The following is a 25,267-nucleotide window of genomic DNA, read 5'->3' as shown; positions in this document are numbered from 1 at the left end:
ACACTGTGCGACCAATTCGAACACTCTTTTTAAAGATTCTGCGACGGATAACATGAATAAAATTTTGCAGGTAGAAAGTAGTACGATGACTAATAATAATACTAATTCCTGTTAACTCTTGCGTGCAAAATTTTGCCTTCAGTGACTCGTCCTGTGGAATGACGGTACAAGGTTCTCAATGATAAAAATAATAACATTCTGATAGTAAACAAACGCATCGACTCAATGTACAGACAGTCTCGTTAATTTTAATATTATCATTCCCTCATTGGTCAGGCTTGTATCAGGCGAACGGGCTGAATCGATGAAGCCGGTGTGTACCAACTTCTCCGTACAATAGATGTCCTACGCAGTCCGCCATGTTAACGCTTCCAGCGCTCCCAGTTATTTCACCAATAATTTGTACATACGTGCCAAGTGTTCGATTGAAAGCGTGTAAGGATCTCGAGATACATTAGAACAATCATAGTTACATACAGAACTGTAAATCGAACATGTAAAATTAAGAGCTATGATACTTATAATTTAATATATATACACGTATATATATATATATATACATCTCTTGCCTTATTGTTACAATGGATTTTGGTACATTATTGAGTGTAGCACAGAAAAATGAGAATAGCAAGCAGGTTGGTCCTTTTTATTTCGTTTTAATTATACTTGGAACTATTATGTAATTTAACAATGGTCCATGTAAATTGTTCGCTCTAACGAGATTATATTTTTGCCCCACAAATAGCCGATCGCCTGCTATCAAACGAAATTCGCACCACCCAAAAAACCGACTAAACAGAGCAAGTCGCTGTCGGAAAATATTAAGAAATTTTTAGCTCGCAAAGAGGAAGAGGAGAGACGGAAAGCTCTAGAAGAGAAAAGAAAAAGAGAGGTAATGGATGATTTAGTTAATTACAGTTCATTCCTTAAATGTCTGACAAAGTACGTGGAATGGTCTTTAGTTCCTTATCGTTGTTCTTTCTCTGTGTTTAGAATTTATTAGCGCTACGCGATCACAAAGCCCAAAGTCGAATAAACAAGCATTTAAAAGTATGTAAGGCTGCGAATAAATCAGTATTGGCAGATGCGGTTGACAATGACAATACGGCCGTTACTATGGCAGGTAAGAAACATTGTTACATAAGTAAACCGATCTCTTAAAATGTATTCTAGGAGATACTCGAGAAATTTTTTTATGATAATGTATCACAAATGTGTTTAGATCCATTTATGTATGTTTTTCATTTTAGTAAAGTTTTAAAGAGAAAGTACAACATATGTATATGATGTACTTGGTAATTATTAAGAGGTATAGGTATTGATTTCCATTCGAATTGCTTATATCGTTGCATTATCGTAGTTTGTTTTTAATGCCACATTACAAGCAACATTTTCATTACACTTGTAGCCCATGTTTTTTTTTTCGCAGGTAAAAGAAATAAAAAATTAGGGTTTCTATATTTTATTTTATAATATATGTACGTCAGTTTTATTTAATATTAATATTATTACAATGTTATATACATATATATGTTTATACCGACTAAATTTCTGTATTGATCTTTATATTCTGTGAAAGTATTCGACAAACAGGATTCTACAACACTGTTTTATCTAGGATTTATCTGGTTTAAGGTATGGTTCGACCGATTATAGAGTTTAGCATAAAAGTTGATAAGATTGACATTGGTGTGGACAATATCTTAATTTATGCATATCTTTCTGTTCTTTTAAATGTATATAAAATCAAAAGCTGTGATTAGATAATTATTTGCGCCTAATAATCTAACTGTATCCAATTTTGTATAATCTAATCGTATTTATTTATAAATTTATATAATTGTTAATTGTGCGCATGTGCCAAAATGGGACACTTGCCGTTAGCATATTCTAAAATTTGCAAACTTTTCTGTCGAATAACTTCTGAACCAGATAATTCTTAGACTCGAAGTAGCATCCCTAAACTTCAATCGTCTAATACTTTTAAGAAGTATAAGGTTCGATAAAAAACTTTGGGTACCCTAAAGAAAATAGACTAATGTAAAAAACACCAACTATGCCTGTACATATACGCACTCATATGTATGTATGTATGATATCCTTAACGTTTCGTTTCCTTTTGTATCGTAATCGTTTCTTCAAAGTAGTAGAAGAGTGCTATTCACGTTGCTACTTCGTCAATTTAATCTAAGTTGGCGTAGGTTAAAGTGTAGGTTCTGAGGAAAAAGTAATACAATCCTGTGTGTGATCATTGATCTACATATTAACGAGTATTTAGCAGTATCAGTCTATATCCATAATGGGCAGTGTTTTTGCCCGCAGGTAATTGAATATGAATATATACAATCAACGCAATGCCTTCTTACTTTTCCACGGTCCGACAGGGCAGTGGGATTTTGTGGATTTACGTGGCAGAGGATACCGAGCAAATTAAGGTCAGAGTAAATATAATTCTAGAATAGTCTAGGGGGCAGACTCTTGGTTGACTATTATCATTATTATTTTATTGTTATTATTATTATTATCATCATCATCATCATCATCATCATCATCATTATCATCATTGATCAAGTTTTTCTTTACATTCAGTACATATAAGGATTAATATTATTGGCCCTTATATATTTATTTCAAATATATATCTTTAAGATAATTAATTATGTACTGTGATTTGAATGAAAATCTAGGAAATAATTATCATGATAATAAGAATAATAATAATGAAAATTTATCAAGTAGTACTGTAGTGTGATAATTTACCAATTGTAAGAACTTCTTTTTTATTTCTTTCAATATTGAAAGCATTTCATGATCAGTGCGATGCAGACAAAATTTGCCTGAAAATTTTGCAAATAAAAAATCTCTGGTGTGAACTGAAATATATTTTTTTTTCTTTTTTGTTGTCACAGCTACGGGGGAAGAGCGAGACTTTGAAACAAATATCTCAAACACGCGATAAGCAGGGGAAAATGTAGCGTGCGTGTAAATATTTAGATAGACGTGTATATCTATTGATAAGTTTTAAATAACTCTCTCGAATTGTGCCACAAAGCGCTACGTTTCTAGGAAGCCACACGCTGATCGAACCAGCTCTAGAATCTTCCTAAGCTCTTCAACGCAATTCTAATGCCTGACCAAGTTCAGAAAGAGGCATTTATATATGTGCAAATTTATCCGTAGGGAATATGGACCTGGAATATACCCGAAAGAAATGTTTTTGCATGATCCTATGTTAAACAAAAGAATAATAGCTAAGAACTAACATTTGAACTGATTTGTTTAAATCTAACAATGAAATATATACAGTGCAATTCGTAAATACTGTATATATATTTGTTTTCTGATTTTATTAATACAATCTTGAGTCTTCCCCCCCTTGTTACATAAATATCATATTGTTTTAACACTCGCACGGGCGTTGCCTGTTCTTTTAATATCCACATTTTATGATTATAATATTTATGTAATTACAATTACATTGTACAACCTTGAGTATTTGTTTCACACATCTCTTAGGACTTATCAGTCACAGAGTGCGTACTAGAGTGGCCTATAAAGCTCCAGTAGTAGTTCGAACAGACAACTTATAGCAATATGTATCAAATTGTGTCGAAGCAATGTTGTGCATATCGTATTGCACAAATTATTCATCATTCATGGTAAATGGAGAAATAAGAGATTCACAAAATATATATTCTTATATTTGTGACATACAGTTTCAGACTGTCTCGTTCGATACTCTTTGTCGTCTCCACATGCTTCGATATGTTTCGATGGGCTTTTCTGAGAGACTTTTACAATATTCCACTATTACATTATATCATAATACTACATAAATGCTAAATTCTGCTACGTGAAATGATTGAACCAATGGAGTTTATTAAGCTCAAGAGTACAATTTAACTTGTAACAGACCTTGAAAATATAAAATATAAGATGAAATTGAGATTTGAGAAAGAAGTTGAGAAGCTTGGAAAGCTTTTAATTATGTTCATGACAACCGGAGATGGTAAGAACGTAATACGATATTGTTCAAATGTCAACAGGGTAATACTCAAGTCTCTGTCATATAGCTCAAGTACAATATTGTCGCTATAAGAAATACAATGGATACTCAAGACAATTGATTTTATCAAGATAATAAGAAATATTTGACATTTGTTAAGAATTAAAAGCAACGATTGCAAATCAATGGAAAGATATCAAAACATAATGAGAAGAACTTGCAAACTGTACGAAGAGTAGAATCTTTCAACTGATTCATTGCAATGGAACACCATCGGATTATTACAAGACATTTTTTATTGTTAAAAGTTATTAAATAAATTGCTTTTTATAAATGTATTGTGTATTACCATTCCTCTTTATGCCAGTGGATAAAGGTTGATTTTTTCTTTTTATGCGAAGGAGATGGAAATTCTCATAGACATTCTATTTTCTGAAAAAAAGAATCGGGGTAGTTCCGGATTCATATTGACTAAAACTCCCTATGCGAGTCTGCCTCCGACACTTGGGGAGGGACTGGGAAATGTAACAAATATGTTTAATAACAATCTAAACACCACAGCCCCTGTCTGAGGCCTCATTTTGGAGAAGAAAGTATAAATGAGACCTCCTTTAGCACCAGGTATTCCTAGGGTTGCCTATCTTAGCTAGTGGGTACCTGATGGCTCTCTTTATGCAAGCTATAAACACCTGGTCAAGTAGGGATGATTCCCTCCTGGCCCTAGGATACCTCGAGGTCACAATTCTTGTATCATAGCTAACAGATAATCTGTTAGCCATGGTCTCAGAATCATTAGCTAAATCTTGGGGGGAGAAGTAATTATTTTGGCATGCCATTCTGGTTACATAGAAAATAAAACTGACTTAAATATAAAGATGAAAGTTATTATTGCGCAAACCATAATTGAACAGATTATGTACAGAGATATAATTTTAAGGCCGCTACTAAATATTTGGATATTTATGTCTGTTTTTAGGTCCTTCTCAGCCTGATGAGGATGACTATGGATACGTCTCGCAGGAAGCGTCTGCATTTTATAATCAGTTAATGAGTAAATATAACAATATGCCTTCACAAAACACAAATTTCAGTGACTGCCGCAGAAAAACAATAAAGGATATTGCGTCCACAAAGGTAAGCAAAATTATTAATTCATGTCCTGTGACTTACAATTAACTGTAACGCATTAATTACAGGATAGAGTGAAACAAGCTTTAAAACAACAGGAAGTAGAAGAAGCTTTAGGTCATCGACGAAAAAGGAAACTTTCTATAAAAGACACAGAACCAGAAGCGACAGAGAAATCAGAGAAAGACAGTAAAAGTGATAAAGATGATAAAAAGGAAAAAGAAGATAAACCTAAAGCCAAGAAAAAACCGATGCCACCGCCAATTGATTTCACGGAATTACTAAAAATTGCTGAAAAAAAACAATATGAACCGATCGTTATTGATGTAAAACCAAAAAATGAAGAACCAGAAAGATTATTAACAAAAAAACAAATGAAAGAATACGCGAAAGAGAAAGAATGGCGGGAACGAAAAGAACAACGAAGTAAACTCGGTAATCAAAACGGTACAGACCGGAAAGTTCCAGTACCTAACAAACCAAATAAAGTACAAGATTCTAGTAATAATACAAATTGTAATAGCAAAACGGTAAAAGTACCCGAGAAATTAACCGCGACTCCTTCAGTTTCGAATAAAATTCCTCTGAAAGTACCAGCACCTCAGCCTGCGGCTTCTAAAAAAATTAGTGAAAAACCTAATCCGAATAAGATCAATATGAATAAGTGCAATATTTCGAAAACGTCTGAGAGAGATAAACTTTTAGAGGAAAGGAAAAAGTTAGAAACAGAGAGAAGAAAATTGGAAGAAATGCGGCAAGTCATTGAAGAAGAAAAAAAGAAGCTGAGGCTAAGCAAAAATCAAATTGAGGATGTAAAAAATACAAAAACTGAAAAGTTAGTACCAAAAACGAAAATTCCAGAAAAACCGCAACTATTAAAAAATACACAAGAATCTCCGGCAACTAGCATAACGAAGTCTCGTCCACCACAGACTTCGAACGACAAAATAAAACAGTTCCCACCAGCAGACTTAAAACCAATTAAATCCAAACAGGTATCCTTGTTGAAGGATCAAAGAAAGCCACAAATTAATCATAAACGTAAGCAGCTTAAAATTTTGTTTTTGTTAAAGTATCTTTCGTACTTTTTTATGGAAGCAGATTTATATTTGTAATTCGAGACCAAGAACGTAATATTTCTTAAAATAACATTTATAATGATACAGGTCGTATAACAGACGAAGCTGGCCTGGAAGATGAATACGATTCTGAGCTTGACGATTTTATTGATGATGGAGTAGAAGAAGAAAATGCAGACTATAGTAAATATATAAGTGAAATATTTGGCTATGATAAAAACAAATATAGATATGCAGATAATGACGACGACGCGGCTATGGAAAGCAGTTTCGCACAGCAACTTAAGGAGGAATATGTATCTACTAAAATAGGTAACATTAATAAACCTTTCACGATAATGCTTTGCAAGTTATTTTATGAATATCTATAGACAGATGAAATAAAATTATGCTTTTAGGGATTATGGAAGATCTAGAAGACATGCGAATGGAAGCTTTGGAGAAAAAGCGAAAAGCTCTCTTAAAAAAGAAGTTAAAAAAGTGATTATAAAGTTGTTTATAAATTTTTATTAAATTCTGTTTAATAAACTATAATATGCTTATATAAAACCGAAACTATTACTTACTAGCTTGAAAATTTTTACATCTTTTTTTGTAACATAGGACTACAGACACTTTTCAGAAAATAGACATGCGCAAGAGCACAAGAACAGCACGCATGCACCACGGCCGCCTACTTCACATAAATATCAGTGTATCAAATTTAGTAACACTTCATTTCTTCCTTTCAAGTCTGGCACTTGAAGTCTCAACACACACCCCAAGTATCAAATTGGTTTTATTCCTTAGTAGCGACTTAATTACAAATTGGCATTCGACATATTTATTATAGTATTCTGCAGTAAATGATCTACAGTACGGGCTTTACGAACCCAAAGTACCCAAGTACAGACGCCTAGTCATTACACACGACCTGGGATGGTATTGTCAGATGTTATATTTACGATATAACAGGGACCTGATGGACCTCACCTCCCCTATGTAAGGAGGCTGCGTCGCCTCGCAGTTCTACAACGTATATACATGATTATTAATAGATATTTAATATATACATTAACACAATACACGTTATGTATGTATCATGCCAATTAATAGAAAGTACGTAAAATGCTGCATATTAGATTTCAGTTAGGTGTTTAGCGTTACTCATACGCTAATTTTAGATGTGCAAAAGCATAAAGGCGTGTATAGACCAGAAGATGACCAGCAATAAGCCAGGCCAAACTGGTAAAAAATGTGGCAACATGAGCGTTGCTTTGAGGCATGCCAAGTGCCTAAGGTTGTACGCCTCGCTGCCTCGAAATGCGGGATTCATTGTTTTAGATCGAATCCAAAACGTTATCAGACGGATAAAAAACATTTATACTCAGTGTAGATGGCGTTCTGACGTATGGCAAATTGCCTCGGACAATGTGCTGTTCTATCACGGGCCAATTGTACCGAATAAATACGTTTGTATTTATCTGGACTGATGTGCGCATTCCATGTCCCGATATATACCGTTCATAAAGTTTTCACCTATATTCAAGGGGCTACGCTAAATTTATTATATTTTTTATACACTTGGATCACATTATTCAATTGAAATTGTCATGTCTCCTTCGACATTAAAATTCTTTAAAAAACCATAATATAATATTTTGCAGATTTGATACACGGATAAAATCTAAAAAAGATATGTAAGTAGTGCTGCCCTTTGAAATCTATTTGGAGACCATTTTTTGTGACTTTAAAAATAACAATCTGTTTCGCTGCTGTATCGCAACTTCATCCTTTTATTTTACGAATTATTAAGAACCAAAAATCCATTTTAAAAAGATCGTCGAAAACGTAAAAAAAAAAAGAAAAGAGCAGCAAAAGTAGTATTTTTGCAATTCTATTACATGTTATGCGGATTATCCACTAAAGTATAACGAAAAATGGCGATAAAGTGGATACGTTTAATACAAAAATGGTGAAAAAAGACAATCAATATTTAAATAATAATAATTGTTAAAAAATCTATAGACTAAAAGCAAACGCTTTCATCGCTTGTAAATAAATTAATAGATTACCACGGGTTACACAAATGAAGAACTCTAAAGGGGAAGGGGTAGAACTCAAAAGGAGTGGGAAATAACGAACGTTGCAATGTCCGAGAGAGTCGTGTCGCTACTTCCGAGGAAATAACATCTTATAGGATACTTTGTAAGTTCAGGTAAAAAAATTTTTCATTTCTATCTCGCTATTTATAAGCTTCTCTGCATTTATACATGCTTGCGTGTTGCATTTTAAAGGATGCATAAATTAGATCGATTTCTTTGGACAATATTTAACGCATTTCACGCGTATCTTCTTTAATAAAGCAGCCACTGCGATTGAAACTTAAACAATGCGCGTACAGAGTCACAATAAGGTAACATTAGGTACTCACGCCGATAGCATTCGTTGCGAGATGAATTTTGAAATACAATAGCAATCCATTAACAAAGTTTACAGCATGGTTTCGGTAAAAGTGTAATTAGTTAAAAGTAACCAAGAAGAATATACGTTAAATCAAAGGTTCCTCTCCTTGCTATTTCAAATGTTTATCTACTATCATTCCGTTTTGATTCTGAGATTCTGTCAATTTTTCATTGCGCTGTGTGCATTTTTTGTTCAACTTGATTAGAAAAATTTTAGAAATCCTTTTTTATTGCGGTTTATTCCCCATTTGTACGGATCTATTATATCTCTCACTCGTCTAAAATTCACTTCGTTATTTCAAACGACTCCATTGCACCGACTGGTTAATTGTTACAGTAATCGAGTGAACGAAAACTGCTCTGTGTATGTAATGCAAATTTCCATGTAAAACGTAAAGATAGCAACTGTTAAAATAGAATGTTCGTCGATGCGCCCGAATTTGTTTAATCTCGATGAAAAGATTTGTATCGAATAATTCAGCCTAACTGTTTTTGAAATCGATATCATCATTCCAAAACTATGCTGCAAGCTAAATTTGGTAGTTCTTATGTAACGTGTTAACGAACGCACTCTGACACTGTGGATACACGCACATAAATACTCATCGTTTTAAATTAAACATCAAATGATTGTTTTCCGATCGCCTAATAAAAATGATCGAATGTAATTTGCGATAATTAATTTAGCCCTTTTCAGATTTACGCGAGTAACAACAAAAATGATAACAATATTATTCAATAACGAATTAATAATAACAACAATAACAATAATAATAATAATAATAAATATTTAAAAAAGACAGTTATCACTTATGTTTTTGACATACTTGCACGGTATTGTCGATATTGTGGCCATTTTTAGATGGCATCAAAAATCTGATACAAGCTTTTAAATACTTTCAGTAGATATTAGATTAAATTGTTCATTGTACGTCAGATTTGCATTACATGAATTGGTAATATTTATACGTTCACTTCAGATTGATTTTATTTATCATATGTACTCACATGAATTGCTAATATTTCCTGCATCTATGGGAATTTCACGTATCCTAAAGGCGACGTATTCATCAAGAGAAAATTATAAGCACATACATTTACATTTGACAAAACAGACAATATTTAACAAATAGTAGCGAAGCGATTAAGTACAATACATCTGAGATCGTAGATAAATGTTTTGAATAATTAGACAACGTTAACTTTTCTGTAGTTTTGTGTGAATTCCTCAAACATTGTTGGACCGAACGTAACTGCTTAGTTATTTATTTATACACCATGCACGTCATCATTCAGGTGAACAGAGAAATGAGGAGAAGACGGTTCTCGTGTAGTTTTCATAAGTTATTGGTATTTCCATTGTTTTTCGAATAAATAAAGTAAGAGAAACGAAGTACTTGGTAAAAAAAAAAAAAAATGAAAGAGAGAGATGTGACGGACGGACAAATAAGTAAAACGGGAAGAAGAAATAAAAGGACGATTCTGAAAAGAGAACAATGATACGAGATGTACTTCGTAATTGGAGGCGGTTATCCGGGACTTGAGACTACTGTGTGCCAGTTCAGTTCACGGACACCAAATTAGACATGGTCTATTTTTGAGCAACTTATAGTTGCTTGTTCCAATTTACTGGTTACTCATACTAGAAACTCTATAGCAAAGTCAAATGGGGGATATTTAGCGCTCCGAATCTTGTATATTTCCTTTGGAATGGATTGATTGGGACAGTGGAGTGCAATAACAAAATGAAAATAGTAAGTGGATGCTTTTCGTTCAAAAAACATTGCTACATTTCCGTTTGATTAATCTCGCTACAACTTTGTTTGTATTTAATCGAACGATACACGCAAGTGGAGATTTTTAATATCGACAATTTTTCATTTACGCAATTTATTATTATCATTACTTTTGTTTCAATTGTTTTCAACGAAAATGAAACAGCATGCAAACACGGTATAATAAATTATGTGAAAGAAACTGAAGCAATTTAATTTGTTCAAACGATTCGCGTACGATTTGATGATTAATTAGATTTCAGCAATTATATGTGAAATTAATCCGAAAGCTGCGCTACATTTCCTTGCATTTTAACAGAGAAATATGGTAATGGTTAGAGAAATATAGAACCACCGTTGACTTCAGTGGCTTCGCGTAGCTTTAATTATTTATTCGATTCTGCTACTTTAACATCTTGTATAAAATATTAATAGAAACATTGCAAGCGTGCGCACCCTTTTTGTGTACGCGCAATTTGTATCATTTACGATATGCATAATTTTGATTAAAATTTACGTGTTGCGTGAAAAAACGTGTGCGGTGATTCGTTTTTGAAGAGAACGACTTCGATATTACAAGCTGATCGTATCGTATATGTAAAATATTCGTCGCACATTACGCGAAGTCGTTTTTTCTCAAAATCGAAACTCTTAACACATACGCGCAATTTTATTATTCTCGATTTCCATTTTATTTTTAAACTATTCTGCATGATCACGCGCGTGATCAACAACGTCTATTTAGTATTTTGGATCACTTTCCCTCCCACACGCAAAAATATAAAACTATAGAACTCGTTTACCTTATTTTTAGGAAAGAAAAGCAATAATTTATCCGTCGCGCGCAAATACGTGTCTTTTTCTCTAAAAATAAGGAAAATGAGTTTTGAAAGAGAAAGAGGTCAAAATATTAGATAAACGATCGTGCAATATATTTTCGAAATGAGATAAGAAATCAAGAGTAATAAAATTGTTCTATCATTATTATATCTACAATCCTTTTCTTTTTTTGTTTATATACTGAAATAATGGAAAACTGAAATCGAAACGTTGATACAATATAATTTCTCTCTATCGTTAGCACTTGAATGATAATTTATGACTTAAAAGAACAAACGATGGACTCACGATTTTGAATCTTTGGTATGATCGCGATCATACGTGACATCTACAGCATTTATTTTATATTCATAAACTATTAACGTACCGACATACTAGTTCATCACCTATCGCAATGCAACATTACGCAGCATTTATTTTAATAACACGTCAATACGTTAATTAAAAACATATCAATATCAAATAAATGTTATAACCACTTCGATGCGTATTATCGTGTGGCTCGTGTCAATGATCTCTCCGCGTGTCTTTCATACAACTCATTCTTCACCGAGCGATTACTGCCTCGCATTTGTTCCAATGCAAGAAGAGATTCAGAATCGTCGACAGACAATCCGTCGGATTCTGGCGCCTTATATGATACTAACACAAGCACAGCTGAGCAATGAAAAATGATACCTCTTCCGATTCGATGGCTCGTGGCTGCGTGCGAATGATTGTATCACACTGGGCGCCAGAGACAGAAGGAACCATCTGTACAGCAGTGAAATATTGCGCCAACGTGAGGTTGCGATCTTGTAGAAACATGACGAGTATGCGACTTGAATATTAACGCGATGCTATAGAGAATGATAAGCGATACGTTATGGGGGAGACGTTTGATTTGTACAAATTGATTACTCGAATGTTCGTACCGTTAGGTGTATGACTAATTGTTGCGATTTCAGGTAGCGAAAGAACAATTCTATCAGGATGTCGAGGCCAATTCTTAGCAGGCCGCGCACACGTGTGTACGGATGCAACTATGACAAAGGGGAGTCGTATTACAAACCGATGGTTGACCACTTAGACCGAAAGTACAGCGGTCGGCCATTATTCTCTGAGCCGAGAAACTCGTTAGCCGACGAAATTGCAGCCAGACGCGGCGACATCGGTAACATCTTCAGTCGTTTTCCAAAATGGTTTTAAGGGGTGAACTTGTCCTACTCCCTCTTCTTTCCCAATTACTACGGACGTAGTAATCAATAACCCTTCTTATTATCAACCGAATTACTTTTCATTATATTGGTAATTAATGAGTGGCATGCTCAAGTCCAAGTCCAACTGTGGAACAAATCAAATGTATTGATTGTTTTATACAACTGCTGTTACAGTCACAATAAATTTCCACCTTGCAAAGAATAGCCATTGAAAAAAAAAAAAAGAGAAAACTTTCGGACTAGCACCGAAATGAAATAAAAACATAACATAAAGCTGCATCGTCTAATGATTTATTATATCCTGTGACACGAATAATGTGAACTTCTACTGTTTGAACGTTACATACATCTTCGTACGACATTGTAGAAGTGAAAGATTTGGTGTTTCAAAGAGAAAGTATTCTTTACCACCGTGTATATACACTGTGGCACACCCACGATGTTCACCTTTTGATTTTCGCTGGTAATAATTGTTGTATTACCTCGCGTATTGAATAAAATGTTTAGTTTTGTACGTATTATTTGTCCCTGTGTTTGTTTAAATTGCTTAGACGTACTTAAAGGACAGGTACCACAATTGAACATTAAATAAACAGAGCTGCGACGATTACTTGATACGCAGTAATACGAACAGCGTACATAAATTTAATACAGTTTTGTTTTAATTTCTGTTGTAGACATGCAATAACATTATTTGCCTTTTAAGGATCTAAATAATACCAGTTTTTGCGCTTATTAGATCCGCATACCGTTGCAATCGTATTGACAAATGCTTGGATCCATTGGCAAGTAAAACAGTAATTAAGCAAAAGCGATACAACAAGATTATTACCATCGATAAGACTACAGAACATCGATTATCTGTTGGGATATAGCTTTTGTGACGTATTTTACAAACAACCACATTAATATTCACACACTCTTAACTTTTTGATTTCACTGTTTGTTCATGTTGATTACGTGTCCGTAATACGAAGAAATTCCACTATTTATTGATTACACATTCGGTTTACACACTACTTACATGTGTATATTATACGCGTATGCAGTATGTGTCCGGCTTGTATCAGACTGCTTAAAGAACAGCCTCGTCTCGCTATAACGATGATGCTTAGGCAACAGTAGTTTCGTTCCAAATGGGCTATATTTAAGATAATTAAATACAATGTGTGTATGTATACGTATAGCTGTGCCCCTAACAGTCTACATATTTTGAGATGTCGGTTTTTACAGGCGCACGTGACCTCTCCAGTCCTCGCAACAGTTCCCTTGGGCGTGACCTTGACCTCGAATTAGATCCCTCCATTCGGACACCCCAATTACCACTACCACTATCCTCTTTGGCTACCGACAACCTGTTTCCCGAAGATGAGGATATTGTCTACGACAGCCGTGGTCAACGTAGTCGACGTCGATTCGCTGAAAATTTTGCCAACAACGTGGCCGCGACAACTCAGCATTTGAAATCAAAGTTGGCCAATATCGGGTTGGACGATGAGGTCGACGCTATATTGGGGAAACCGCGGCTTCTACGGCAGGAGCAGGATCAGCTGAAAAGTTCTCTGAGCTCGGCTAGACAAGAGATGAAGTCGATTAGCGAGGGGACTGAGGCGATGTTCAAAAGGCGTTCAAAGCTATTCGACGAGATCGATCGTATGGAGGAAAAACCGATACTCACGAAATGGTCGAAGCTGATTAACGACGAGGAGAATTTGATACCAAGCGCCGCTGCAACAAGGGCCAAACAGACGAAGGCCCGTTTGGACGATCTCGAGACCGAGATGGAAGAGCTCGCTGAAAGACAAGCGAAAAGGGAACGTAGAGCGGCTGCTCTCAAGGCTTTGATCAACGAGAACATGGCTGACACGGAGAATCTCCAAGCGCAGTCCCTTCTCAGCAAAAAAATCTCCATTCGCGAACGCACCGAGAAACACGCCTTTTAAATGAGGTCGTTACGATCTGAAACGATTTAAAATATTTATAATCGAAGTGTGGTAATAAAAACCAGAGCTTTATTTTATCGGAAGTACAGATATGTAAATATTTATAACGCTCTTTAGCTGAAAAGACATTCAAGGAAATCTCGTTAACGTTACAATCGATTGAATGTTATTTGGTTCCTATTCGTTGTTTACCTTCCAGATGTCATTTGTATATACGTTTGCCATTTAAGTATTCGACCACGTTTCACAAATCAAACACCAATAATTACAGATGTTTGTACAAAACTATTTATGTAATAGAAATACATTAGAGAAGTCACAGTAAATATTTCATAATGTATACACGTAATAAATTCCAATACGTACATAGTTACATGCGCGCTCGTATATCTACACCTGTACACGTACACTTTATATTATCTATTCAAATCGTATACGGAGTACAAAATGCAGTATAGTCCTTTTCAGCGATAGATGATCGATAGAAAGTGAATGTTACGCTCTACTCTACATGTGATACGAGTAGACGGTTTTCTGTCCACAATTCTGTACTTTTACCGTAAACGCAAACCAATTTGGAAATTACATGTGTGAAAGTAGATAACCAATTTACCTTATTTTCACTGTTCCCTTTGTCGTCAAGGATCAAATCACGATAAAGTATACGTTAAGGTTTTTTAAGGGGAAATGATCCAAAGAAAGGTGCCTCGACATCATATATATATATATTCTCCTTTTTCCGTAAGACCTTCTTTTTCAAACATACGATACGTCTGCATGTTCTGCATGTTGTATGTTTAAAAGTGTTCTCTCTCGATGAACTGTGTTCCTCAGTTGTTATGGTAAGAATGCTTTTGTGCATGTATCTAGTTATATAGATATGAGTAGTAGATACAGTCATTTCTCATCGTAGTGAAAATTAGAATTGTTTAATTATAGAATTTTGTTCCTTAATTCTCTGAAATTTAACCAACTTTTATAGAAAGATAATATAGACGTAATACTCTGCACGCTATAACGCGTTACGATATAATCCGTACCAAAACTACCTCTCTCTTACTATCTCTCTTAAACGTGTTTATAGAATTAGTAGCTGCCATTTGTTAACTATAAATTAACTACGAAATGAGTTGCTTCGACTCTTAATATTACTTAAATTTCTATCTAATACTATTATCGACACGTTTTAGGTTCTTACAATTTATCAGGAAATCGTAACGACTTTCTGGACGATTTAGATTACATATATGATAGAGGCATTGAGGACGAATTCGAAGACGACTTCGTACAGTCTCAGCGGCGATACAAAGAACGCGCTTCCGCCGCCTTTGCTGAAGATCTGGCTGACCTGAGGCGTAAAAGAAGAGACATGCAGGTTGTATAAATAAATGACAAGAATTTTAATTAAACAGTAACAAAAGGATGCATAATCATACATTCGTTTCGCTTTGTTGAAACTACGTTTGCAGGATCGTATCTTCGATGTGATCGATTTGAACGCTGAAATCGAGAAAGCAAGGAACACGTTGGAACAGGCGGATATCGCTTTTCAACGGCACGCAACAAAATTCGATAACACGGATAGCTGCGAAGATTTGTCGTCGAAAAAGTTCCTCAACATGGACATTTCGTCAGAAAAACAAGCGCCCAAATCTATAAAATTTATAAAGATTCCTAACGTGGATATAGTGCCGTATCTTCCACAGCCTACGAGAGCACGGCAAGATAGAACCATGTTAATAGACACAAATGATATTTCGGATCCACTGAAAACAGTTGCGTTGCTGCCACTGAAGAGAAAATTCTCGACGAAAAAGAAAACTGTCACATTTTAAACGGTCCCAGTGAATGTTTTAAATTATTACTGTATGATAAAGGAAATATAAATTGTATAAACATTGTTTAATATTGCTATTTCAATAAAACGTATATACAAAGTAAAGTTATTTTACGATATAATTGTACGATTATACGACATAAGCTAGCCTCTGTGATTTAAATTTGAATTACTATCGCACAACGTAACAATCGACAAGACTTCGTCGATATAAATATTACACAAACGCGATCGACCAATGAGAAACGACATCACAAGTAGTGCCACTTTTTACGCGCATGCGTAGTATATTTAGGTTTGGTTAGGTTTTGATACTACAGTCAACCCTGTTTCTACAATTCGCAATTATTATTAAAAGTAAACCTTCCATATATCTTATCACGCCACAGCATATCAATTGTAAGTTATTTGAACGTTTGTTTGTTAAGCGAAATTAAAATCGTATACAATAAGGATAACACAACTTTTGAATTATTATCCGAAAGACTGATCTTACATGTAATGATTTACAGATTACATAAGTTGAGAAACATTTTTTTAAGTATTGACAATTGAAAACAATATATTTAACATTAAGTGATAATTGTACGCTATTGATATAACGTAGTATAAGAAGTATAACATGAAAACAATGTTTGAACATCTTTTTTTGTAATACTTACATTGAAATATTTGATTAGGTAAAAATTTTTTGTAAGAAATGGGTGGACACCGCCCGATACCGTGTAAAATACCCAGTCCTGATATATACAAGGTAGAAAATGTACCACAACTTCTGAAGTGTCAGCAAAAATTAGCTGAGATAGGATTGAAAGATCCTTGGTTAAGAAACATGGTGTGGCATTATCATGAAAAGAGTATGTTTCGCAGAGCTTTAAGACACCTAAGAGGTATCCCAAGTGGAGTTGGTTTCTTTTTAATAACAATAGCTGTAGAAAATTATTTTGGGATTAGTTACGAACCGAGACATGATGAAGATCATTAATATTGTTCAACCAAATTCAATATAAATAGAATTATTAAATTGTATATCATAGATTGTAAAATATATGATAAACAAAAACACAAATAAAACTATGTAGTAATCAGTTATTCTTTTTGCCTTTATTTAATAAATTATTTAAAATTTACAATAATTATTTGGATTGTATTTTCTACTTTTGAGGCAAACGATCCTGACTTTTTTACAAGAACCATATTATTATGACTATTATTTTTATTAATGTTCTCTATATGAAATAATTTTGTCTAATAATATATAATTATTTAAATTCTTTTTGCAATTATGTTTTACTATTATAGTTAAAAGCTTTGATATCGATATTGTAATTACAATAGCTAATATACAATCTTTGCATAGTACAATAATAAAAGCAAATATTGAAACTTCAAATGTAGCTAATAGCCATTCATTACCATATAATAATACTTGATTAAAAGTATAATTATTATCTGAAAAAGTTGCATAAATAACTAGTAAGAAAGAATATATTCCTGTTTAGTTTTTCATTATTAAATATTACTCAGATGTAAAGAATAATTACCAATACAAAAGACAGATTTTTCTTCATTAGAGGAAAATACGATATTAAATAATTTTTCAAAAAAATGTTGTTCCTTAATAGTGTAATCTTCTTTCTTTATGCAGTGATCTACAAATTTGCATAGAAATTGTTTCAGCTTCAGTTGAGTATTAAAACTATGTTCCCAGTTTGTAGCAGGAAAGCAATAATTTCTTATAAAATTATTTTTTTCCTAGAACAAAATAAAGATAATATACAATTAATGGTCAATAGATCTAGAAATATTTTAGTTAAAGTTGAATTATATATACTGTATTTGCTGACTTCAAACAATCATTAAGAATAATTCTGAAAGTCTTTGTTAAATATAATATAAATGTTTGTTGAGTTGTCCCTGGTACAAGACCTCTGTGTGCGCACAAATTTTTATTTTCCATTTGTAAATTATTAATTAGAGTAGGTAAATCTGTATCTGCAAATCCGTGCACTGATCTATTACAAAATAATTAAAATATGTAATTAAGAGTGTTACATTTTATATACATTGTAATGTACATTACCTTCCATGAATATAAAAACCATAATAATTAAATGGTAAAATAAATACACTGATGTTTGCAGTTGAGCATAGACTTATAAATTCTTGCATTTTGTTTGTAGTGCACTGTCCACACAATATAATGAACACCAACCACTGTGTGCAATATATTAATACATATATCAAAATACAAACTGTATAATACAAAATGAAATTATAACCATTTTCAGAAAATTTAGATGTTGATTCTGATATTGCAAGAATCCATGGGCATAGTTCTATGATCTACATAAAATGTATAAATTAAATTTAATGAATTGGTTAATTTTTTCCAATACTTTTCCTTCTAAAATATAATTTTACCTGAAAAATACATAAAACTCCAACTAATTGTATCAGTACATTTACTTTCCTTATTGTTTGGAGCTTTAACCATTGATTTACAATGAAATACGTTCGCCAAATACTAATAGGTAAAACGTTAAATCCATATCCATCCATTATTTTAGTAGAAATCTTTGATATCGAATTAACAGCTGAAGCATGAGCTTTATGTTTTCTAACTGCAGAAGATTTGTTAAAGCATTTAAGATTATTATTCTTATTCAACTTGTACGAGATTCTTTTGCGTATAGCTGTTATTGATTCAGATGACATTTGAAAATATTTGTATTTATTCTTCGAGAGTTCATCAGCATACAATTCATTTATAGATATACACGAGGGATCATATTTAGATTGATTATATACTAATTTTGTTTGTTCCCAATCAATAAAGAATACATCAATATTCCAATGCTGACAAATAAATCCAAATATTTCTACAAGCTAGATTTAAAAAAGATATGAAGTATGTAATTAATATTACTATGATATTTGTTATAATAATTACTTACAAGTACTTACTTTAAAAAAGAATGCTACTATAGTAATTACTTTTATTGCCGTTTCACTGCTGTCTTCAGGAAACAGAATATATGATATCGTTTGCCCTTTATAAAACATGAATAAATACAAGGACAAAGTGATCAAACATAAGATAATTATATTTGCTGCAATACTCGTAACATAAATAAAAAACCAAATATATACAGATGCATTAAAAAAAGAAACATGATGTCGTTTCTTGTAACTCCAGGCTTTTAGTCCAGAAAATATTAGAACTAATCCTAAGAACAACCCAATAACTATCTAAAACATATTTTAATACTTGTTACAGTGTAATAATAATAGTATTAGAAAAATTGATAATTTTATTTTTATTTCGTGTATATTTACCATAAGATATGAATTTATATTACTATCTTTTATAGTAAATGTAATTTTATAGTCTAGTGTAACATCTACTATTTTATCAATTTCTTCATAAGTAAGGTCAGCGTATTCAATAACTAATAAAGGTGGGTATATTTTATTTTTATCTTTTACATTTTGGAGATTAATGCTGTAATAATTAGGGATAAAAAGGATTTATTTTAGTAAATATCAAGTTATTAAAAGTGTGAGATGTACTTACATTACATTTAGAGATTTCATGTAACGTAACAGAGATAATTTACTAACTTTCTGTGTTGTATTAACTGTGTAGTTTGATATTGTGTTAAAACCACTAACATTATCAACAAATAAAAATTTCCGTACTAACTGCCAGTCTGATATTCTTTTATTGTTCTGTGAAATAGTTTAGAAAATTATAATTTTATATATATCCAAGTTTGTAACTACTTTACTATTAAGTTTCTTACCTGATTAATATTTTTAATGAGTATAGGTAATGCAAACATTAAAATTTTGTCATTTTGCATAAATGATAAATAAGGATACATAAATTCCACCTTTGTTTGTATTAAATCTTTAACTAAAAGTTTACATTTTTTTTCAAGATTAATACCAAACCTTACATGTTGTAATAAATTGCAAGGAATATTAAATGCACCAATCGATTTGAAATTACCATCCAATGAAAATGTGGTAATTGTAAAATTTAATGTACTACTCTAAAAATGCATATAACTTATTACTAGTTAATAAGTTGATAATATGATGTTCTTATAATATATTGCTTTACCTATATTACATACATTATCACCTTTTCTAAAGCTGTATTCCTGGGTAATTTTCTCATTATTCAATACAGTCATAATTTCATGTTTATCATAAAACATCCATATAGATGATTTTTGTGTTTGCATAAACAATTTGCATGCAGCATCATTAGCATAAAGGCTTAATACACACAAATTTGATAAATGTTCACATGCTTGTTTATCTTTTTTCTAAAAATGTACTTGGATTATTATTCTCCTATTTGAATGTTGTTTATCTTTTATTGTACCTTACAAAAATATACGGCACTTTCAAGATTATTTCTAAAATAATAACTGTCCAGATTGTGACCATGAAACTTTATTTGAAATACTTCTTTTGAATTTTGTTTACCAAAAGAAATGCTCTTGTTTAAGCAATAATGTTGCATCAGTGTGTAATAGTATTTTGTAAAATACGTATCGTTCTCATAATAACTGTACTCGAATGTTTCACAGGGCAAACACTTAGATCCATAAAAGAATGGATAAGTATTATTAGGACAAGAGAAACAATGCATAGTTTCTAATACTGTACCATTTAAACTTCTGTCTACTGTAATAACATGATCAGTATATAATTAACAATTAATACAATATATTAATATATAGAAGTCTGTAATTTTAAATAATAATTTATGTTATTTTCTTAGCTTTTTTAATTATTACTTTGTACTTCATTTGAAGAGCATGTACATGTTCGATTGTTGCAAGATATACAATCATTCCCATCTGTAGTTACTCTAGCATTAACACCGCAAAATGTGCATACAGGATGACCATTGTTGAAGCCAATTTTTTTACTGAATTCATTGCATATACATCGTAAACCTGAAAAAGAAATAATCTAAGTAATTGTCTGGTATTTAAAAAAAAAACTTCAACTCACGATCGGCGGATGGTATCAGATTTTTAATTGCATCACATTTCATGCAAGAAAGCGATACAGCATCAAAGTATTCATTGTTTTTACATTCTGATGGTTCAAAAAATTCGAACACCTCTTTACTTGCAATACCAAGTTGGATAATATGTGCCCAACTGATTAAGGAGTAGAAAAAGACATTTTTTCCTTTGAAACGGATCATTCTCACTGGATACGTACACGCAAATATATTTGTTTATGCCATTCATTTCTATAGCAACCTGAAACAGCGCTTTGAAGTATGTTATTCTTCTAAATACTTTCGGGTTAAAATTAAACGCGACGTGTCTCAGATAGAGAGTATAATTTGAAATGCATCAAATGTATAAACGGTTGTTCAAATATTTTAATTTTACCGCAATTTACTATCGCCAAATAGAGATTTAAATTGACTACCTCGAATCATCTCTCTTCAAGTAGGGAATGCGTTATCTCTCATTCTATCTACTTTCTAAATGAACATTATATTCTAGACTCTACGAAAAATGGTATTCGTATCTACATATGGTACAGTTCTAGGATACTGATCGCAGCGCCGCGCGTGAACATGGTTACTCTGTAACTAATCAACCGATTTGAATTTCTAATTGCTGATTAAACAAATCCTTTTCAACCTCAGCATTGGTTATCAATGTTAACGTAGTGATTATACCAATGCGAACGTAACATCGCGATAGACACTTGTAATTAATAAATCGTATGAGAGAAGCATGAGAAACAAAGTAAATATTCTTTTTTTCTTTTTTTCGCTCGAACCCAATACCATAGATGGGAATGCCGCTTTTCATAGAGTCTTCGAAGAGGTAGAAATGTCGTTCGCAGGATCTAAATTCAGTGGCGTAGAGGTTAATAAGAGAGAAAAAAAAACACTGTTTTGCCATAACTTCGTAACCACGTCGCTAGATGGGCGTTCGTTCAAGTAGATCATTTTACAGAGACGTTCGACCATCTGTTTTCGAAAGCAACCCTTTGAATTAAGTATTTCGATTGGAGAATCATACAAACCTCTATTTCTGTACCAAAAATTTTCCAAGTTGACGTTGTGTGTGAATAAGCAATTTAATGAGACAGTTCGTTTAATTCCACCAGTACGAGGGATGTTTTTTATGAAAAATGACAATGAACGTGCGATCTACGTGATCTGAAGAAAAACCAGCGTGTACGGTGAATAATTATTATGGTGACTGAATGTGAAAGAATAGCATTAAAAAAATGTTTCATCACGAATACGAGAAACGGCTGTTGAAGTCAAATAGCGAGAGCCATACAGATAATCCAGCGGGCCCTGGACTTTTCTCTTCGGTCTATTTTTCACCGACGAAAATGGTGAACAATAGCTTTGACCGATTTATACCAACACGGTCGGGTAATAATTGGCAGACAACATTCTCAATGATCTCGGAAAATAATCGAAACGGGATCGTGACAAAAAAGACCCGCGAGAGTGGAGAAAGTAATCGTGACGGGATTGCTTACTCTTGCCTTTTAAAAAATGAATTGCTCGGAGCAAGTATAGAGGATGTAAAAGGACAGTGCGAAGAACGAAGAGTATTGTCACCACTAGTTACTAGAAATCTGTTCAAGTACGTTACACCCTCGAAGGATCACACCCTATTGGATCAAAGTTCACCTTACTCTCTATCGCCGTTAAGCGCCAAGAGTCAAAAGCTGCTTAGATCGCCGAGGAAAGCTACCAGAAAGATTTCTAGAATACCTTTTAAAGTACTAGATGCTCCGGAGCTACAAGACGATTTCTATTTGAACCTTGTCGATTGGTCTTCGCAGAATGTCCTCAGCGTCGGCCTCGGTAGCTGTGTTTACTTGTGGTCAGCATGTACCAGCCAGGTGACTAGACTATGTGATTTGTCCAGTGATGGTAACAGTGTGACGTCGGTCGCTTGGAACGAAAGAGGGAACCTAGTTGCGGTTGGTACGCATTTAGGCTATATCCAAGTCTGGGATGTAGCTGTGAGTAAACAAGTAAGCAAATTACAAGGACACAGTGCAAGAGTAGGAGCACTAGCTTGGAACGGTGAAGTTTTATCGTCGGGTAGTAGAGACAGGTTAATATTACAAAGAGATGTTAGAACTCCCTGTGTTGTTAGCGAAAGACGTTTAGGAGCTCACAGACAAGAAGTCTGCGGGTTGAAATGGTCACCAGATAATCAATATTTAGCCTCTGGTGGAAACGATAATCGTCTTTACGTATGGAATTTACATTCCCTTTCACCTATACAAACGTACACTGAACATCTAGCAGCTGTTAAAGCTATCGCATGGTCTCCGCATCATCACGGCCTTTTAGCCTCTGGAGGCGGTACGGCGGACAGATGCATCAGATTTTGGAACACATTAACTGGTCAACCAATGCAATGCGTAGATACAGGTTCTCAAGTTTGTAATCTAGCTTGGAGTAAGCATAGTTCGGAATTAGTCAGTACGCATGGTTATTCTCAGAATCAAATTTTGGTTTGGAAGTATCCCAGTTTGACACAAGTCGCTAAATTGACAGGACATTCGTATAGAGTTTTATATTTGGCTATGTCACCGGATGGCGAAGCCATTGTAACCGGTGCAGGAGATGAAACATTACGTTTTTGGAATGTGTTCAGTAAAGCACGTAGTCAGAAAGAAAATAAGTCTGTATTAAATCTCTTTACAAGTATTCGATAATTTAGTATCTCTATACATATATATATATACATATATATATATATAGTATAGTATACATATATATATGTATATATATGTATACAATGATTTTATGTACAATACATAATATATGCACTAATCTTGTATTCTGGAAAATTATAATGTGTACAACATATATATGTATGTGTAACTATAATAATTTACAAACATTTAGTTACAAGTAAGAATATATTCGAAAGTATATTAAGTATAAGGTTTTATGTGTACAACCTGTATCATCTATCGACTTTTATGTGCAATTAGTTATTAATCATATAAACATGCCCTTACAAGGAAAAGTTAAAATAATATATAATTTTTGTTTTTTTTTCTTTTTTTTTACAAATATTTTTATGAATCACTAAAATTTATATCTCATTAATACAATATTTTTTTTAATGAAGTATATTTTGTGCCTACATTTTATCTTATTATGCAATATTATTTATAGGCAACTCTATGGATCATTTATTTATAGATTCTGTTTATTGTAGTAAAATTCAGTGATGAGAGTTGCAATAATTTACTTTAGACACTTATTGTTTAATACTTATAAAAGCTAATACATACAAAATGATGTTACAATATACAAAATAATATTATATAGGACTGGTAGTAATTTTTAATTGCAGTATTGCATATAGTTTCTTATAAGGGCATATTATTAAATACTTGTAAGTATTTGCAAATATTTATATTTATAGTCTAATTTTCAAAAATATATTTCTTTTTAATACTTACAACCATATCAAAAATTGATCATATATGACATTTATATGAAGATGGTTGTTCCTTAATTACTAATTGTCTTTTCCCCCCGAAGCAACTTATATTAATTTATATTTTGCAACTAGCTAATTGTATAAACAAATTGATATATGATTTATAAAATAAATTCATTTATTTATATTCGATAATGAAAATAATATATTCATATATTTACCTATACATTCTAAAAGGAATTTAGAAAACAATATTAAAAATATTATATACACACACACATTCTAGTAAACTAGGATCTCAAAAGTTTATATTGTATATTTCTTGAATAATATAATGTATAATCTATTTTCCAAAATCTTGAAGAGTATCTGGAAGCATATGTAAAAGGAAATAAATATATTCTGAGTATAAATAATGTGGTTTTTTATGAAAAGAGTTATAAATTACACAATGGCATACATTGTTCTAGATTCCAGTTTTAAAGTATCAGTTGTTACAACATTATAAATTATTTAATTTAGGTAGCATCTAA

At 32.8% G+C, this 25,267-nt stretch overlaps 6 protein-coding genes across 7 annotated transcripts; 5 read left to right on the top strand and 1 right to left on the bottom strand.

The window, feature by feature from the left end:
* The first annotated feature begins 305 nt into the window (after positions 1–305).
* On the top strand, positions 306–6,762 carry LOC143422916 (protein SPT2 homolog). Its single transcript, XM_076893895.1, has 7 exons — positions 306–635; positions 746–892; positions 994–1,123; positions 4,983–5,140; positions 5,203–6,175; positions 6,301–6,525; positions 6,612–6,762. Exons 1-7 carry the CDS (start codon positions 582–584, stop codon positions 6,695–6,697), a joined length of 1,773 nt encoding a protein of 590 aa, XP_076750010.1. The 5' UTR covers positions 306–581; the 3' UTR covers positions 6,698–6,762.
* A 1,488-nt stretch (positions 6,763–8,250) lies between these two features.
* Positions 8,251–14,787, top strand: LOC143422899 (uncharacterized). 2 transcript variants are annotated; one of them, XM_076893885.1, is made up of 3 exons: positions 8,251–8,400; positions 12,220–12,425; positions 13,705–14,787. In XM_076893885.1, the coding sequence occupies exons 2-3, from the start codon at positions 12,245–12,247 to the stop codon at positions 14,412–14,414; spliced, it is 891 nt and encodes a 296-aa protein (XP_076750000.1). In that variant the 5' UTR covers positions 8,251–8,400; positions 12,220–12,244; the 3' UTR covers positions 14,415–14,787. The 2 variants fall into 2 exon arrangements, with proteins under 2 accessions (XP_076750000.1, XP_076749992.1); XM_076893877.1 differs by having other exon boundaries at positions 8,258–8,410.
* A 761-nt stretch (positions 14,788–15,548) lies between these two features.
* LOC143423900 (uncharacterized) lies at positions 15,549–16,365 on the top strand. The gene is made up of 2 exons (XM_076895536.1): positions 15,549–15,789; positions 15,884–16,365. The coding sequence occupies exons 1-2, from the start codon at positions 15,784–15,786 to the stop codon at positions 16,247–16,249; spliced, it is 372 nt and encodes a 123-aa protein (XP_076751651.1). The 5' UTR covers positions 15,549–15,783; the 3' UTR covers positions 16,250–16,365.
* A 586-nt stretch (positions 16,366–16,951) lies between these two features.
* Positions 16,952–17,236, top strand: Nd-b12 (NADH dehydrogenase [ubiquinone] 1 beta subcomplex subunit 3). Its single transcript, XM_076902537.1, has one exon. It carries the CDS (start codon positions 16,952–16,954, stop codon positions 17,234–17,236), a length of 285 nt encoding a protein of 94 aa, XP_076758652.1.
* A 234-nt stretch (positions 17,237–17,470) lies between these two features.
* Positions 17,471–22,174, bottom strand: LOC143427884 (meckelin). The gene is made up of 15 exons (XM_076902414.1): positions 22,085–22,174; positions 21,718–21,883; positions 21,286–21,542; positions 21,066–21,227; positions 20,648–20,952; positions 20,394–20,588; positions 20,058–20,309; positions 19,829–19,983; positions 19,591–19,756; positions 19,219–19,503; positions 18,676–19,140; positions 18,335–18,597; positions 18,086–18,266; positions 17,796–18,006; positions 17,471–17,703 (listed from the first exon to the last, which is right to left on the bottom strand). The coding sequence occupies exons 3-15, from the start codon at positions 21,482–21,484 to the stop codon at positions 17,471–17,473; spliced, it is 3,072 nt and encodes a 1,023-aa protein (XP_076758529.1). The 5' UTR covers positions 21,485–21,542; positions 21,718–21,883; positions 22,085–22,174.
* An 86-nt stretch (positions 22,175–22,260) lies between these two features.
* On the top strand, positions 22,261–24,016 carry Fzr (fizzy and cell division cycle 20 related). Its single transcript, XM_076893173.1, has one exon. It carries the CDS (start codon positions 22,534–22,536, stop codon positions 23,992–23,994), a length of 1,461 nt encoding a protein of 486 aa, XP_076749288.1. The 5' UTR covers positions 22,261–22,533; the 3' UTR covers positions 23,995–24,016.
* The last annotated feature ends 1,251 nt before the right edge of the window (positions 24,017–25,267 follow it).

The sequence above is a fragment of the Xylocopa sonorina genome, chromosome 1 (assembly GCF_050948175.1).
Source record: "Xylocopa sonorina isolate GNS202 chromosome 1, iyXylSono1_principal, whole genome shotgun sequence".
NCBI lineage: Eukaryota > Metazoa > Arthropoda > Insecta > Hymenoptera > Apidae > Xylocopa > Xylocopa sonorina.
Note: the sequence above shows the minus strand (reverse complement) of the source record. Positions and strands in the feature narration are given on the sequence as shown.

Bases quoted from the DNA above. Each gene is read 5' to 3' on its own strand.
- LOC143427884 (XM_076902414.1), bottom strand. From the start codon at position 21,484: ATGATCCGTTTCAAAGGAAAAAATGTCTTTTTCTACTCCTTAATCAGT. The intron at 21,228-21,285 runs GTGAGTTGAAGT...TTTCTTTTTCAG, and splicing joins TCTGATACCATCCGCCGATC to GTTTACGATGTATATGCAAT. The intron at 20,589-20,647 runs GTACAATAAAAG...GTACATTTTTAG, and splicing joins GTGCCGTATATTTTTGTAAG to AAAAAAGATAAACAAGCATG.
- Nd-b12 (XM_076902537.1), top strand. From the start codon at position 16,952: ATGGGTGGACACCGCCCGATACCGTGTAAAATACCCAGTCCTGATATA.
- Fzr (XM_076893173.1), top strand. From the start codon at position 22,534: ATGTTTCATCACGAATACGAGAAACGGCTGTTGAAGTCAAATAGCGAG.
- LOC143422899 (XM_076893885.1), top strand. From the start codon at position 12,245: ATGTCGAGGCCAATTCTTAGCAGGCCGCGCACACGTGTGTACGGATGC. The intron at 12,426-13,704 runs GTAACATCTTCA...CGGTTTTTACAG, and splicing joins AGCCAGACGCGGCGACATCG to GCGCACGTGACCTCTCCAGT.
- LOC143422916 (XM_076893895.1), top strand. From the start codon at position 582: ATGGATTTTGGTACATTATTGAGTGTAGCACAGAAAAATGAGAATAGC. The intron at 893-993 runs GTAATGGATGAT...CTCTGTGTTTAG, and splicing joins AAGAGAAAAGAAAAAGAGAG to AATTTATTAGCGCTACGCGA. The intron at 5,141-5,202 runs GTAAGCAAAATT...CATTAATTACAG, and splicing joins AGGATATTGCGTCCACAAAG to GATAGAGTGAAACAAGCTTT.